Genomic DNA, 15,360 nt, shown 5'->3' on the forward strand with positions numbered 1-15,360 from the left:
CTTACTAATGACATAACTACAAAATTTGGCTGTAAGACATATAGAAAAATAAACCTAAACTGAACATGAAGTTCTCTCCTTGCTAACAGTCTTCCAGTGTCAGAAGATGTTCTGCAGGCTGCTGCGGAAACAAAAAAGCATCAATTTTCTCACCTAGAGCATTCTCACCTCTTCATTCTATATCACTGAACTATTGGACAAGGTTCCATTGCTGGGGCACCTGTGCCATGACTCTTCTTGGGTTTCTAACAGCATTCTGATTGGGGCTAAAGTGTAATTTCATGATTGGTACTGAAATCCTGGTCAAAACTCACTGCTGAGGAGGTCATAAGTCCTAATGTAGTATCTGCTATTAATATTTTGCTAAATGGTAATTCAAGACTAATTGGTGAATGTACTATACTATGTTAATTTCCAGGTTTGACCATGAGTTCATGCCAGCTATAATCATATGGTCAAGATCTAACCAAATACCTGAATGGCTTGAGGGAGTGCTCTAAGGATCACTCCCCTTACCAAGGAGCTAATCACAGGTGATAGCTGCAGGAACAGAAAGCATCATTCTAAAATGTGTAACCACTGAGAGATGCACCTGCTTTAGTGAATGTCCCCACATCCATACACATAGAGATAATAATGACTGGACTTGGTAGGTTATCAAAATGAAAGAGGATTGGAACTTAGGAAGAGATCATGTCATAAGGCAGAAAGAGTTAGAGATGAGAAATGAAAGGCAGATATGATTGTGCTTCATCTTGTGTGTGAGTTCATTGGATATATTTATAGGAAGGTCTCACAAATAAAGAAAAATTAATACAAGAAAAGAAAAATGGAGCAAATAATATCTTGGCCTAAAATTCACACATGTAATACAATAAACAGAAACAAACCCCTGAAGATAAACTTACCAAAAAAATGTGCAAATTATTTTAGATAAAATATATTTTAGATCTCTATGTATAAAAATACTAAAACACTCTGAGTAAAGCCGATACATATATACTATTATCAAGTTAATAACACCCTAGCTTATAAAAAAAAAAAAACTCAACTTGATCTGAAATGTTCAACTTGTTCCTTGACAAAAAGTAACTACTACACTCCACTGACATATTTTTAAATTACAGATGCATATGTGCATCTGTGTAGGCATGAGTACAGGTGCCCTTGGAAAATGGAGGTTCTGATACCCTGAAACTCCATTTATAGAAGTTTGTAAACCACCAATCACAGGTTCTAGGAAGAAAACTTGTAACCGCTAACCATTTAAAAGTAATTTCAAGTAAGTTTTTTAAAAAGCAATTTGCTCCACTGGCAATAAGGGTTAAAAACTGAAATCCAAGCAAAGATGTTACAACGTGATAGTGTGGAATGACACTCGTGGGGCGGCTTCCGTGTGAGAGAAGCGATAAGACAGCAACCGGCTCAGCAAAGAGATGGCGACTCACATCTCACAAGGCCTACTGCGATTTTAGATAATATGAATTGACTTAACATCAAAAATGTGCTTGCTTACTTACTTCCAAGGGTCAATTCTACATTCACTGATGTAAGAGACAAGACTGTGAGTTATTGCAAATACTCAGTATTCATTACAGTGCCATCAACACAACAACTAAATCCATAGGAGAAAAGTTCAGATCGCATAGAGAAACTTTAACATGATGCTGTTTGAGACAAAATTGTAACACAATACTTAACAGTTTTGGAATAACTAATATATGGCAAAATTGCAATGACTTTAAAATAAACCATTCAGGAGCCGGGGAGCAGGTTCACTAGGTAAAGAGTTTGACGTGCGAGTGTAAGGATCCATGTCTAATGCACAGCCATACTCTTATGACCCCAGCATTGAGATAACAGGGACAAAAGGCTGTCTAAGCTTCCTTGCCAGCCAGCCAGTCAGTAGAACTGAACTACTGAGCACCAAGTTCCATGACAGACTCCATCTCAAACAATGAGGTAAAGAGCAAAAATGATGCACATACCCAGCACTAATCTCTGACCTATGCGCGCGCGCGCGCACACACACACACACACACACACACACACACATACACACACACACACACACAAGGAGGAGGGGAAGGAGGAAACAGTACAGCAGAAACACCATTCCAAGTCTAAGAGAAAAGCAACAGCTGAGATGAAGGAAGCAAACAGCCTTGTGGTGATAAGAAGCTCAGGCAGTCACCGCTCACTACAAATCACTAAAAACCCTGCTTCACTCGGGGTTCTGAGTTTTGGTTCTGAGTTTCTGCCCAAGCCCCTTCACCCTCAAAGCCAGAAATCTGTTCCACAAAACATTCCCCAGTCGGTTAACTGCCACCCAGGGGGATGTTAATGAAAAACCAAAACATTCTTCTACCTTCTGTGGACTACAGCAGCAGTATGAAGGGTGAAAGAGACACAGGGAAGACTGAAAAGGAGCTGGCCCATGACAGGGTGGACATGCATGCAGGAGAAATGCAGGTACCTGGAGCTGGCTTAAAGAAGAGCAGAGGAAGCCCTCCAAAGGAGAGGGCAGGAAGAAAAGGGCAGCAGCAGACAGTCAAACCTGGAGTGTGGAGGGACAGGGGGCTGAGGAATACAAGAACTCAATCTTCCCAGGAAGACTGAGGCTTTAATGTGGAGCCCAATTGAAAGAGCCCAAGCCCAGGAACTGTGAGCAAAGAAAGCAGAAGTAATAGAGACAAGGGCTATGGTTTGAGACCATAGCCTCAGACAAAGAAGAGGCAACGGGAGAAGCATGTAATAGGCATGCATGGGTTGTTTGAAGAATTGTTAGCAAAAAAACAAGAATTGATAGCTATTGATCAACTATGGTTAGTATTTGGAGCAATCTCTTCCAGAATCTCACGGTAAAAGCAGTCAGAGACGCTGAGTCAGCCATTCCTGAAACTCTTTCCATGCTTTTTGCTTTGTTTTTGCTTGGGGAAGGATGGTGAGGGATTGAGACTGGATCTCCCTCACACTGGCCTGAGCTTCCTACATGGCACGGACAGATTTTACAGTCCAAATCCTAGTGATTTAGCCTGGGATTGCAGGTGTGAGCCATGAGACTGTTTTATTATTTTTAAGAACTTTTGCCGGGCGTGGTGGCGCACGCCTTTAATCCCGGCACTTGGGAGGCAGAGGCAGGTGGATTTCTGAGTTCGAAGCCAGCCTGGTCTATAAAGTGAGTTCCAGGACAGCCAGGGCTACACAGAGAAACCCTGTCTCAAAAAGCCAAAAAAAAAAAAAAAAAGAACTTTTAAAAATACTTTTAACAAAGTATATACCTGGGAAATGAAGTTCATGTGTACTGCCCAAAATGAGAAAAGTAACATCAAAGATATGAAATCCTGACTCAAGCATACATGTAATTTAAAGACAGGACACATCTTAAAAGAAATTATACTTACAAGGATTAGCAATTTTTCTGATTTTCTTTTCAACAAAAACATTTCAACCCCGTGGCACCAGATGTCCTGAACTCATGGGAGCCCACTGCGCCATGACCAACTCCAAGAGATACTCACCCGGTGTTGATGGAAATGATTTCGATCAGCGGATTCTTTCTGATCTTCGGCAAATCCAGTCGAGCTCCACCCAAGCGCTTCCCGTTGTCTTTCTTCTGGCCCAGGAGCCTCACTGAGTGACCTTTGAATCAAACACAAGACAAACACTGGCATGCCACACAGATCCACTGTTATTTATTGTTTTCAATAAATATGTTCAGGATTGGATTTGATTTTTTTTCTCCAGGAATAAAAGCATACTAGAGAAGATGTGATCATTTGAACATAAAAACAAAAAACAAGCAAACAAACAAACAAACAAACAATAAAAAAAGAATCTGTTTTAAGGACTGACTATATCTGCCAATGCTTTGTTCATAGGATGTGCACATTTGGGAGAGCCTCCGTGTCCTTAGAAATAACCTCACAAGTGAACGCTGCACTGACCAGACACCACAATGCAACAGAAAGGGCTTACAAGGCTTACAAGGGCATGAGGACTATCTGCTCTTTCCTAACTATATTAAGACATATGGATGGTAACTCACACTGGGTTAAAACAGTCTGAACTGGTATTTTCTACAGTCACCTGCTAGTCCCCAGCCCCTACTCTCTTGCTTCCCTCCCAGACTCACTCACACTTTCATGGTGTGTGTGTGTGTGTGTGTGTGTGTGTGTGTGTGTGAAGTATCTTTGTAAAACCTAGAACTAGTTATTTTCAAATAAAACCTTTCAAGTTTACTCGTACAACATGCACAGATGACTTCTAAGATCCATTAAAAGTGTTATAAGCGATAAAAACGTTGAAGTAATTTCAGACATGCAGGAAACACAGAACAAAGGACCTGTGGTCCCCTGATTCGAGTCACACGTTTACCACGTAGGCTACTCTTTGCACTCAGACTTGCTGTGTTTATGACCACACCACGCAATACATCCCATAAAACCATTCGTCTTGGCTGCACACAGCAATGATTTTTAAATAAATTTCTACAGTGATATACTGGGGTGAGTTTTTTTATTTTTTTGTAATTTTACCATTGACTATTCTACAGCATATAAAAGTTGTCTACTGTAAAAATAAAATTAAGTGATTTTAAATAAACATCTACAGTTTTATAATCTTGACAATAACCCAGTTGGGAGCATTTCCATCATGACTAGAAACTCCTTTGCGTTTAGCTCAGCCCATCTCTGCCCCCTGCCGTAAGCAGTATATGTTGTTAGTCCATTGGCCAGAAGAAGGACATCTACCCCATTTCCAAATAACTATTATAAGAACACTTCTAAGAACTTCTGCACATTTTTATACCCATGTTTGCACACTTCTCTTAGAACCTAACATAGAAATTACTGAATTATTTCATGAAGTCTTATTTTAGCTAAGGGATAACCAATTTATATTCTCAATTATATCAAATGAGATTATTAAAATTTCTCTCCCATTTTGCATATTATATTTTAATTTGCAGGATGATATCTTTTGGAGGAAAATGTCTGTCAGTTTAATAAACTTCAAACTACACACTATGTCCTTCATGGCTTATGTTTTTGGTGTTACCTAGGATCCCTTTGTCTTTCCCAGAGGTACAAAGGTATTCTATCCTTTTCCTGACTACTCTATCATTCTAGCTCTTACATCTGGGTCAAAGGGGGACTCTGATGCTTTCTGTGTAGTAAGGGCCTATGTTTACCTACCCACATTGTACTCGGTGATCTCAGTGCCATTTCTTTGTCTTATTCAACCATGTGCAAATCTTGTCATATAGATAAGCATAGAAAAGTTATCCAAAGCCAAAAAAGCAGTGCTGTAAATATCATTTTAAAAGAAAGTACATATTTATAGCATTCCTGACCCTTTCTTTCTACTGCTCCTTGGATTCTGTTTATCATGTGTGCCACTTTTCTCCCTGACCTGTCCCTTTGAGTGTTTTTCATAAAGTAGCACATTTAGCAACAAAGCCACATTCCTTGCTTATCTGAGAACATTTTTATTTTTGCTTCTTTTGTAGAGAATAGCTGGGCTGGATATAAAACTGCTGCTGTCTGTGCAATGGATATTAGTTGTCTGTGGTGTTTACTGTTCATGATCACATGTCAGCTATTAATCTCACTGTTCCCTTAGGCTTTCTCAGACATCATTTTGTTTTACTCAGTTTGTTGGGGTTGAGGTGTGGATTTCTGTAGTAGCCTAAATGGGATTAACATCCTTTGGATTTATAAAATGTTCATCTAGGATTTTTTTCAAACTTTTTGTATGGCATTTTTTTCAACCCATTCTTCCGCAACTCCCACCATGCATTTGTTAGTATGTGACAGATATGTGTCCAACTAGTACTTAAAGCTATTTTAGTCAGGGTTCTACAGAGACACAGAACTTTAAGGAAACAGGATCACCTGATTATAGAGGCTGAGCAATCTCATGGCAAGTCAACAGTGTAGCTGACAACAGCAAAAGGTGTCAGAGTCAAGAAAAGTGATGATATAAATATCAGGCTGAAATCAAATGGCAAGAGCCCGAGAGTCAGACGATAGGAGTGCCAGAATTCAAAGGTATTATACTATTTCCTTCATGGCTCCTGTCTTTAGTGTTATTCCTGGAATACCCTCTCAGACCTTGTGTCTCACTCTTTTCTCAGCATCTTCTCGCTCTCCCTCTCCCAGTCCCACCCCTTTTCTCAGCCCTCATGGCTCTGCTCCTGTCTGTCTGCCTGTGTACATGTCAACTTGTGTGCCTCTATCCCTTCCCCAGGTCCTCACTTCTCTCCCCCACCCCCAAAAAAGAAGTCTCAGATCTTAGAAAAAGAAAGAGAGACACTGGCATTTCTCTACCTTTCTTGTTTAATTCAGGTTCCCAGCGAACAAGAGGGTGCCCATGATATAGAGTGAATAATAGAACGGAATCCCCCATGTCACATGCCAGTCTTTTCTGGACGCATCCTCACAAATGAACATGAGCATTGTAACTGTTTCAATCAAAACCAAAATCACATGGGCTGCCCCACTCAGCAGGAGAGATGGGCTCAGAGCATCCCAAGCACAGAGAAGAACAGTGCTTTACTAGCTGAGTGCCGTTTGTCCAGTCAATAACCAGAGCACAACATTCACAATGGTATTCATTCTATCTATATCTTCATATGGACTCAGTCCTCTATCATAAAACTTACTGATATTTCCCATTTGCCATGAAGAGTCCAGACTTGAGCCATTCCAATGAGCACCTCGCTCAGATAATACTCATTTCATTGCAGACAATATCATTCTTTGTTTGCACAACTTTATTATATGAGTTCAAGTCATTGTCACTTTTTTCTTGATATTTCTTAACAAGGCTTCACTTGGTTCTTTGAAATCCTTGTCTTGTAATTACCACATTTCTTAAGGAAAATCAGTATTAACAATTTTGGGGGTGAATTGGGTCATACCTAGTATTTTGGCACTTATAATTATATAATGTGAAATATGGGACATTTCATACAATTTATTATAGCAAATCAAAATTTAGATTCCCCAAGAATAATACTTTAATATAATGACCATCTAAACTAAATTTATGAAACCAACCCTCTCTACAATGAATAACTCTTAATATTGCTGTTGCTGTTTCTTCCTTCCTTTCTCTTTCTTTCTTTCTTTCTTTCTTTCTTTCTTTCTTTCTTTCTTTCTTTCTTTCTTCCTTCCTTCCTTCCTTCCTTTCTTTCTTTCTTCCTTCCTTTCTTTCTTTCTCTCTTCTTCCTTCTCCTCGTCCCCCCTCCTTTTCCCTCTTCCTCCTCTCCTCCTCCTCTTCTTCTTCTTGGGGCAGCTTGTTTAGTTTTTCTTTCAAGCATGGTATTATAGGGGTCAACTTGGAATAGGCAAATTTCTCTGCAACTCAAAACTCAAAAATGATGAGCAAATCAGAGTTCTAGTATCTATTGTTGGATCTATTTATGGACCAATGAGAAAAGGGTATGGGTCACTTCCAAGTGAGCCCTGAATTTTACTGTAACCTGGGCTCCCATTGGTCCATTCTGGCTTTCTCTCAATTCATGTACAGACAGATATGAGCTATACTAGGCCCACTCCCATCTCTTCAGTGTGTATGCACACCATCTACTCAACTCAACACAAAGGATTTGGGGAGTTTCTCTAGGTTCCTACCACTGTCTCACAAACTGAAATTTCCTATTTAAACCAAGACTAGTGAACTTGATGGTGGACCTTGATTACATCAAACTAGCTGGTAGCATCAGTGCAACAGAGCCACATAGCTCTCTCCCTGATCATCAAAATCTCCACTGTAACTAACAATTAGCAACTGAGCCATCTCTGTAGTGGAAACACAGACACCAGGTCACACAGTATGCTTTTTCTATGTAGAACAATCCTATCCACACAACATCAAGAAGGGAAATGGGAGCGGCCCAAGCACAAATGCTACATACAACTAGTCTTAGCCAACCTTTAGTGATTTTCACAATGATAACTCTTTAACTTATAGCTGAAAGGAATTGGTGAATTTCCACAAAAAGTCCAGCTTTATCATTGTTTTGTGGGTATGTTCTGTGTGTTAAAACACATAATCATTGCAAATGCAAATCAAATGCAACTTTTTCAAAGCAATCTTAACATAAGCTCAAATGCATACACAATGTTACATATATGCTTTATCAGCGTTCATTTCAGAACGATGGACTGTTTAAACATCTGAAGAGGCAGGTTTCCAAGACTAGAAAACAAGGAAACCATCAGTCAGAGCCCTTGATGCACTAACGACTCAAATAGGAAACGTTCATTCATTCTGACGATGTCTGATCTTACAGTTAAGAATAGTCAAAGCCTAACGAGTATTTGCCTAATTAAATCCTACAGATGTTCAAGATAAGATAAACTTCTCAATCAAGGTCCAGCTAATGAAGAGGTGAAGGAGATTGGCCAGATAACACAACAGTTCTTTGAGAAAGTCCAAAAGGTCAAGAATGACTATGCAAAAGGAAAGCCATTTTCATATAAGCTCCAGGCAAATTTCCTCTTGTCCTGCTGGGACTCTGTAATATGCAGCCTGCTCTAATAATATTCAATAAATTATTCATCTTCGCTATCTGCATGTAAATAGAGAAGCATGTCTACATGCAATGATACAAAAGAGTTATTTTCTAATCCAATGACTCATTAAAAAGTGTCACATCTAACAATAGGCTAGTTGGTGTTTAGTGCACCAAATACAAATATAGAAAGCATAAAAGATGTTTGTTATATATAGACAAAGATGAAAGGAAGGAAACAATGTGATTTCCTTTAAAATGGACTAACAAATTAAAACTCCTATTTGTGATATATTATTTCTTTAATGTCCTGTTTCAAAGGAAATTATTGCAAAATGTTCATCAAACCCACAGGCTCTAAAGTCAGAATACAAATGTTACAAATTATTTCCTGTTTCATGTGAAGTTACCAATATTGTTGCCTTCTGAAGCAAAACTGAAATTTGAAAAAATAAAAATAACATGAAGGAGACACCATAAACAAAATATGACATTAAGAGGAAACAAGGGAGATAGAAAAACATGCTGAGGGACTGGAGATGAGACAGGGGCAGATTCTTGAAGCAACATATCATAAAAATGAACATATTAATAAATAAATATATATATATATTCATATTCCATATATATAAAGGACCATGAAAGGAAGATTATAATTGAATGCCCACGTGCTGTATCTTTGCTTCATCCCTTCTTGTAAGCCTCTAGTGTCTAGCACTGTGATAGAAAATGAGTGACTGCTAGCATGGCCTGCTGGTGTGAGCCTGTAATCCCAGATACCCAGGAGGCTGCAGCAGAAGGATCACCAGCCCAAGGCTCCCCTCCCCAGACTATTTTATAAGATTGTCTCAAAAGTGAATGTCACCCATACTGCCAGTCAAGAAAAGAAATTAAAAAAAAAAATACAAGTTGGCATGTATTTTATCATAAGAATTATGGGAGAGGGGGTAAGAATTTTCTGGCAAGAATTAAGGGAGGACAGGAGGGGGGAGACAATAGAAATTAACAGGAACAGATAGCAAATTAGCCTTGTTAAAGAAATGAAAAGAAGAGACGGAATGAATGATGCTCAGCACATGCAACAAAGCTGAATCCTAACACTCGCACTCAAGAGAAACTGATAAAGAAGGAACAAGATGAAATAAGGCCACGCGACTGCAAAACAACAAAGAATGAGAAGTGGTGTTACACGTGCAATGGGACCCACGAAAGAAGTGAACTTCTTGGGGCCACTCTTTTCCATTTTAAATATAATCCCACTTCATGTCTTCTATATAATGACCAGATATAGCTCAGTAGATTAGTCAACTTTAATAAATACTTCTCTAAGCTATTACTTTTTAATTATCACTTAAAACTCAAAACTGTAACAGCTAAATTCAATTATAAGCCCTAAAAGATTTTAGCTGCTATTTATAAACCAACTTCAAAACCCTGATTACATGATGGTTTTTACATTAGAACTAATCCATTGAAAAATTTCATGAAACCATTTTACTATTACCTATTAGTGAATTTTGAACCCAAACAGTAGCTGCTTATGATTCACTTCAAAACACTAAACCTGGGTCAAAGAAAGTCAAGCCATCTATATGATTTGTGCAAGTTACTATACACGTTGTACTGATACTCCGTGTTGTCTGTGGATCAAGAGCAAAATCTGACTAAACCCCACAGTTCTAAAGGCCTTGAGAGAGGAGGAAGGCCACCCAGGTGTCTGATCAGTGAGCAAGGGGGAATGGTCACTCACAAGCCAACACATACAGTAAAAGAATGTCAGAAACATGATGACCTACAAAATATGTGTTTATTAACTACGCTGTGACCCTCCTCCCTCCTCTCATTCTCACAGGTTAGCTTGGAGAGTCGCTACATGTTGTAAAAACATCAACCATCTGGCGAGTGGGACTCCTTTGTATATTTTTGTCTTTCATTTCTTTTTTTCTTAAGGCTTTGTAAAACAGCCAACAGGCAGAGTTTCCTTTAAAACTTCATTAAACCCACCTATTTGAGATGCCAGGCCACTGTTTCCTGATTTTTTAGCCGCTTGCTGACTGATGACTTTGCACAGATGCAGACCTAGTAGGCACACACTAAAACAGCAGATCTGAATCCTAAGCTCCGGGTCAGCCTCCCGGAAAACTTCCTAGAAAAGCAATCCAAAGTGATACCGGGGGCAGAGGGCACAGAGGAGTCAAAGTTGTTCTCTACTCCACTCAACATAATTGCTCATATGCAACACTTTTCATGAGAAGGGGCATGTTCAGATAGCCACAACAAAAGTATGACCCTCCCTTCAAATATTTTCATCTTGAGAAATGAAAACTAAAATAAGTTCAGCAGAAATAACAGCTTCCTCACAAGTTGAGGCTAGAAAAGAATATGTAATAGTAAGACTGGGTGGGCAACTCACGTTCCGATCCAGCCGTTCCTCAAGCAAGAAGGACTTAATAGTAACTTGAGTAACAGCACTTAACAGAAATACTAAGATGGGGCTGGTGAGAGAGAGGGCTCAGCAGTCAAAAGTGCTTATCACTCTGGCAAATGATTTGAATCTGGTTCCCAAAACATACATCAGGCAACCTCACACCTGCTTATAACACCAGCTCTAAGTGTATCCAAAGCCTCAGACTTCCTGGGATATCATGCATATACCCAAACACTAACATATACACAGACATGTAATTAAATTTTTTTTAATATACTGAAAGAAAAGAAGCCAATTCTGGAAAAGAGAGCCTATAGACACAGTGGTGGTCTCTCAGCTCAGCAGTTTCTAGATGTTATCAAAACATAAAACACACAATATGCCTGGCGACCCACCAGAACTTGCTGGTAACACCCTGTATACTTCAGTCACAAGATTGAGAAAAATCAAGCTGGTACTGACCTAGAAGCTTTCTCCCTGATAACTAGTTCTTATAATACCAAAAGATGCTAACAGGCTGCTGGGAGAGAAATGGCAGCCACAGGTTTATCCAGGAGTGAACCTGCAACCAACAATGCTGACTGGCATAGCAAGGTATGTCCTGTGGTACAATGGTGGCACAAATGTTACAGGGATAACCAACCATTTTCTGGTTGGATTTAATGACTACTCCACAGGAGGAAGCTCATGCCTGCTTTATCTGAACAAGAACACGTGGCTGGGGTGGTTCACAGGTACTCGGAATGAAACTATCACCATTATTTTGCTACTCCATATAATATCAAGTTGCCCTCAGGTTAGGCATAATTCTCTATAGATTAGTGCAGCTTTCAAGGATAGTCAGAGAAGCATCTTAGTGGAGTAGATGACGGTTTATATAGAGACTCACAATGGATCAAAGTACAGAGAGAGAGCAAGAATCTGTGGAGTGCTTAGTATACATGACAAAACATGAAGGAAGATGAGGTAAAATGGCCATAAAGAGCAAGTGCTCAGGGATAAATGAGGCAAAATAGTCTCTTCTGGACATAACAGGGCTGGTGGACTCACAGTACTGAGGCTGCCTGCACAAGACCTGGATAAGAACAGTCTACTCAACACTCAAGCTTGGACAGCGGGGTACATGAACCTCTACCCTTGGCTGAGAAGCTACTGACAGTGAATGGCTGCTTGGGGAAGAGGAGTTTTCTTCAGCAATGTGGTCCAGGTAGGTTGACTATACTCCAGGGGGTATACCAATGTTCATGAGTGTACAGACAGCACTAGTCAATGCAATGGGTAGCTTAAAAGCAAAATAAGAAGAGTTTAAGGGACGATAGATAAGTACATGACCAAAGCACATTGTGTGCTTGTATGACATTCTCAAAGGAAAAATAAAAACCATACTCCCTAAGACAAATTAAACTAACATTTAAAAAATAAGATCTTACCTTGTAAGACGCGATGATACAATTAGAGAACACAGTTTAAATGTCTGGAAAGCTGAAGATTATTTTATGTCAAAATGCATACTGCACAGAAAAATACACCTGCCCTATACCATTAAGTGTGAAGCTGGTGTGCAGACACTGAAAGCACTGCTACAGTGGAGGTTCTCAGTGATGCTCTGTCACCAGCACACACTACCGTTGGTTCACGGGAACTGAGTTAGACTCAGCCACAGACAGCTATGACACAGTATACCTACACAACACATCTTCTCACTCTAACAGAAATGCCTTCTGCAGGAAATTACAATCCACATGGAATCTTATGTCATAAGCAGAGACACCTTTTATGACAAGAGAAGGAAATGTGTGTGGTGTGTCAGTTATCTGTAAACTACCTCAAATGTCCATTCAAAATACCAACAGCCAAAAGAGTCCTAACGAGCAGGTAGAAGCCCCTCAGACCGTGGCCTGCCTTGCTAGGACAGCCTTTCCCGGTAGAAGTCTGCTGAAGAGCTGCAAGGTTGTGATATTTCCAACAATAAAGTGGTAAGTGTATCTGTCCCTGTTCTGCGCGTATTTCCTGCTAGAAAATGACAGGAATGTAATTTGTGACTTTGGGAACCGGTGAGACAACTTTAACTTTTTTACCTTTTCTTTTTAATTTAATTTAATTTTTTTGACTTATTCACTTTTACATCCTGCTAACAGCCCAGCTCCCAGTCACCCCCGACACACACTCACATACAACCCTTCTCCCATCTCCCCCTCCTCAAAATTCAACGTTTAAGAAGGAACCTCACAATCTGGGGAGATGGCTCAGTGGGTAAGAATTTGGTACATGAGAGGAAGGGTCTGGGTCTAGATCCACAGCACCCACGTAAGAAGCCAGGGTTGGCAGCCCAAGCCTTTAACCTCAGCCCTGAGAGAAGGTCAGAAACAGAAGGACGCCTATGGCTTACTGGCCTTCCCCCAGTGAAAAACAACAACAATAAGCTGCAGGCTCAGTGGCAGGCCTTGTCTCAGGAAATATGCAGAGTAATAGAGGCCATCCATCAGTCATCCTCCTGCTATCTAGGACACTGAATATGCATAACACAGCTTCTAGTTCATAGCACACTCGGCTACAACTTCAACTGGTTGCTAATTTTCCTTAAAGCCAATCAAGGAAAAAGCCTATCACTACAACCACATTCCACTGAAGAGATCTATTAGGACTGGGCATGAAGGAACCCTGTGGTGAAAAGGCACACCTTCTAAAATGAATGCACTAAAATAGCACTTAGGAAACAAGAATAGAGAAAGCTTTCAGGCACTGGTTACAATCAAATAGTCAGTCAACTGTCTTCTAAGTGTTTACTTGTCAGAAGTATACTGAGGATGAACTTTAAGGATTGTAGTCTCTACATTAAAACACATGTGGCTCTGCAGTGACACTTCCCTGCCTCCAGTGTGTACTTAGAACTGCAAGCTCCAACATAGCCTTAGGAAAATGCACAACAATTTTCTTGGCCTAACGACTGACAATAAAACTAGAGAAAGTGTATTTTATGCAAAAGTTCAAGTCCACTTTAACGCATGCACATACAAAAGAATTTTCCTTATAGAAACGCTACCTCCTTGTTTATATTCAGCTCTCATCACTAGCTTCAATGAAGAAATCCTTTTGCTCACTTTCTAACTTAAGTACCTTAACATCAAAGCAAGGTTAAAACATTCTACTGATTTAAAAAAAAAAAATGAAACAAATCTTTACTAACTTCCAGACACCAAAAGGTAATCCCCTAGATAATAATAATAATTTCCTAGCAATAAACAAAAAAAGAAACACACATGTACAGAACAAATGTGAAGGAACAAAAAGGAGTGATGAGGATTTGAAGGGAAGAGGAAAAAGTGAGCAGCAAAGTTGCACTGGAGGGGGTGGGCGTAACAGCCAGCAAGTCCTCCCTCCTCACCACCCTCTGTTCACTACAAGCAGCTTCGCAGAACAGCAGGAACAGGGGCTCTGGAACCAGAGAGCAAGGGTTCAGACTTGGCGCTGCCCAGTGCAGCGGCAGTGCAACAGCAGTGCAGCAAGGTTTGCTGCAGAGTGCAAAGGAATTAATGTCTACGGAGAAGATTAGCTGCGAAGAACTAGACAAGGTGCTGATTACAGCTGCTACAGTAATGAATGCGAGTGCAGTCCTAGCAAGACCCACGGTGCTAATGATGTGAGGAAAGTCTCATACGCTACAAGTGAATGTAATCTTCCACTTAGATAAAAAACTGACAATGAAAATCAATTTTGCAAGTGATTTGTTACCTAAGTAATTAAAGTATTATAGATTCGAGGCGATGCCTATGAAGTCGCTCATGTGCAGTAACAGGAAGGGAAGGAGGCACAGATAAAGGCCGCCACTCAATCTGGAAACCTAGGCATGTGTGGAGGAAGCTCACAGAACGGCAGCTGCTTTCCACCTCAGGACCCTAAATTATACCCAGCCAGACAGTGGCTGTAGTGCCAGGCACCTTAGAGAGGACTGCCAAGGCCAACCTCCAACATTAAGCTTAACAAGGTTATGATCAGCCAGCCTAACAGTTTTTGATTTTGTTAACATAACATATAGGGAAAAACTTTCTGTATGTGTGTGTGCATGTACACACAGGTATACATGCATGTACTGCATGTTCGTGCATGCAGGTTCACATAGTGTATGGGGAAACATGCATAGGATCCTAGGTATGACACAGAGACCAAGAGACAAGCACAGTTTGAAGATGCTCAGGCACCACCCGTTGTTTTTGAGACAGGCTCATTCATAGAGAGGCCTGAACCTTTAACATTGATTCGCTGAGGCTGGCTGAGCAGTGAGCCCTGGGCATCCATCTATGCCCGTCCATCTTCCCTTAGCTATTGTGCCAACTGCTTTCCTCTGGGTGCTGGAGATCAAAGTTAGGTGCCCACGCTTGCACCGAAGCATTTTGCTGACTGAATTGTT

The 15,360-nt window shown here is 40.3% G+C and overlaps 1 protein-coding gene across 2 annotated transcripts in view; it reads right to left on the bottom strand.

Annotated features, from left to right (window-relative positions):
* Positions 1-15,360, bottom strand: part of Cdkal1 (CDK5 regulatory subunit associated protein 1 like 1) — a 661,435-nt gene that overhangs the window by 493,863 nt on the left and 152,212 nt on the right. For both annotated transcript variants that reach the window (XR_002379517.1, XM_021180436.1), the window contains exon 8: positions 3,522-3,642. Coding sequence is in view for 1 of the 2 variants with exons in the window: in XM_021180436.1 (XP_021036095.1) it covers positions 3,522-3,642 (121 nt within the window). In the remaining variant the exon portion in view is untranslated. The remainder of the gene's footprint in view (positions 1-3,521; positions 3,643-15,360) is intronic.

This window comes from Mus caroli, chromosome 13, assembly GCF_900094665.2.
Source record: "Mus caroli chromosome 13, CAROLI_EIJ_v1.1, whole genome shotgun sequence".
NCBI lineage: Eukaryota > Metazoa > Chordata > Mammalia > Rodentia > Muridae > Mus > Mus caroli.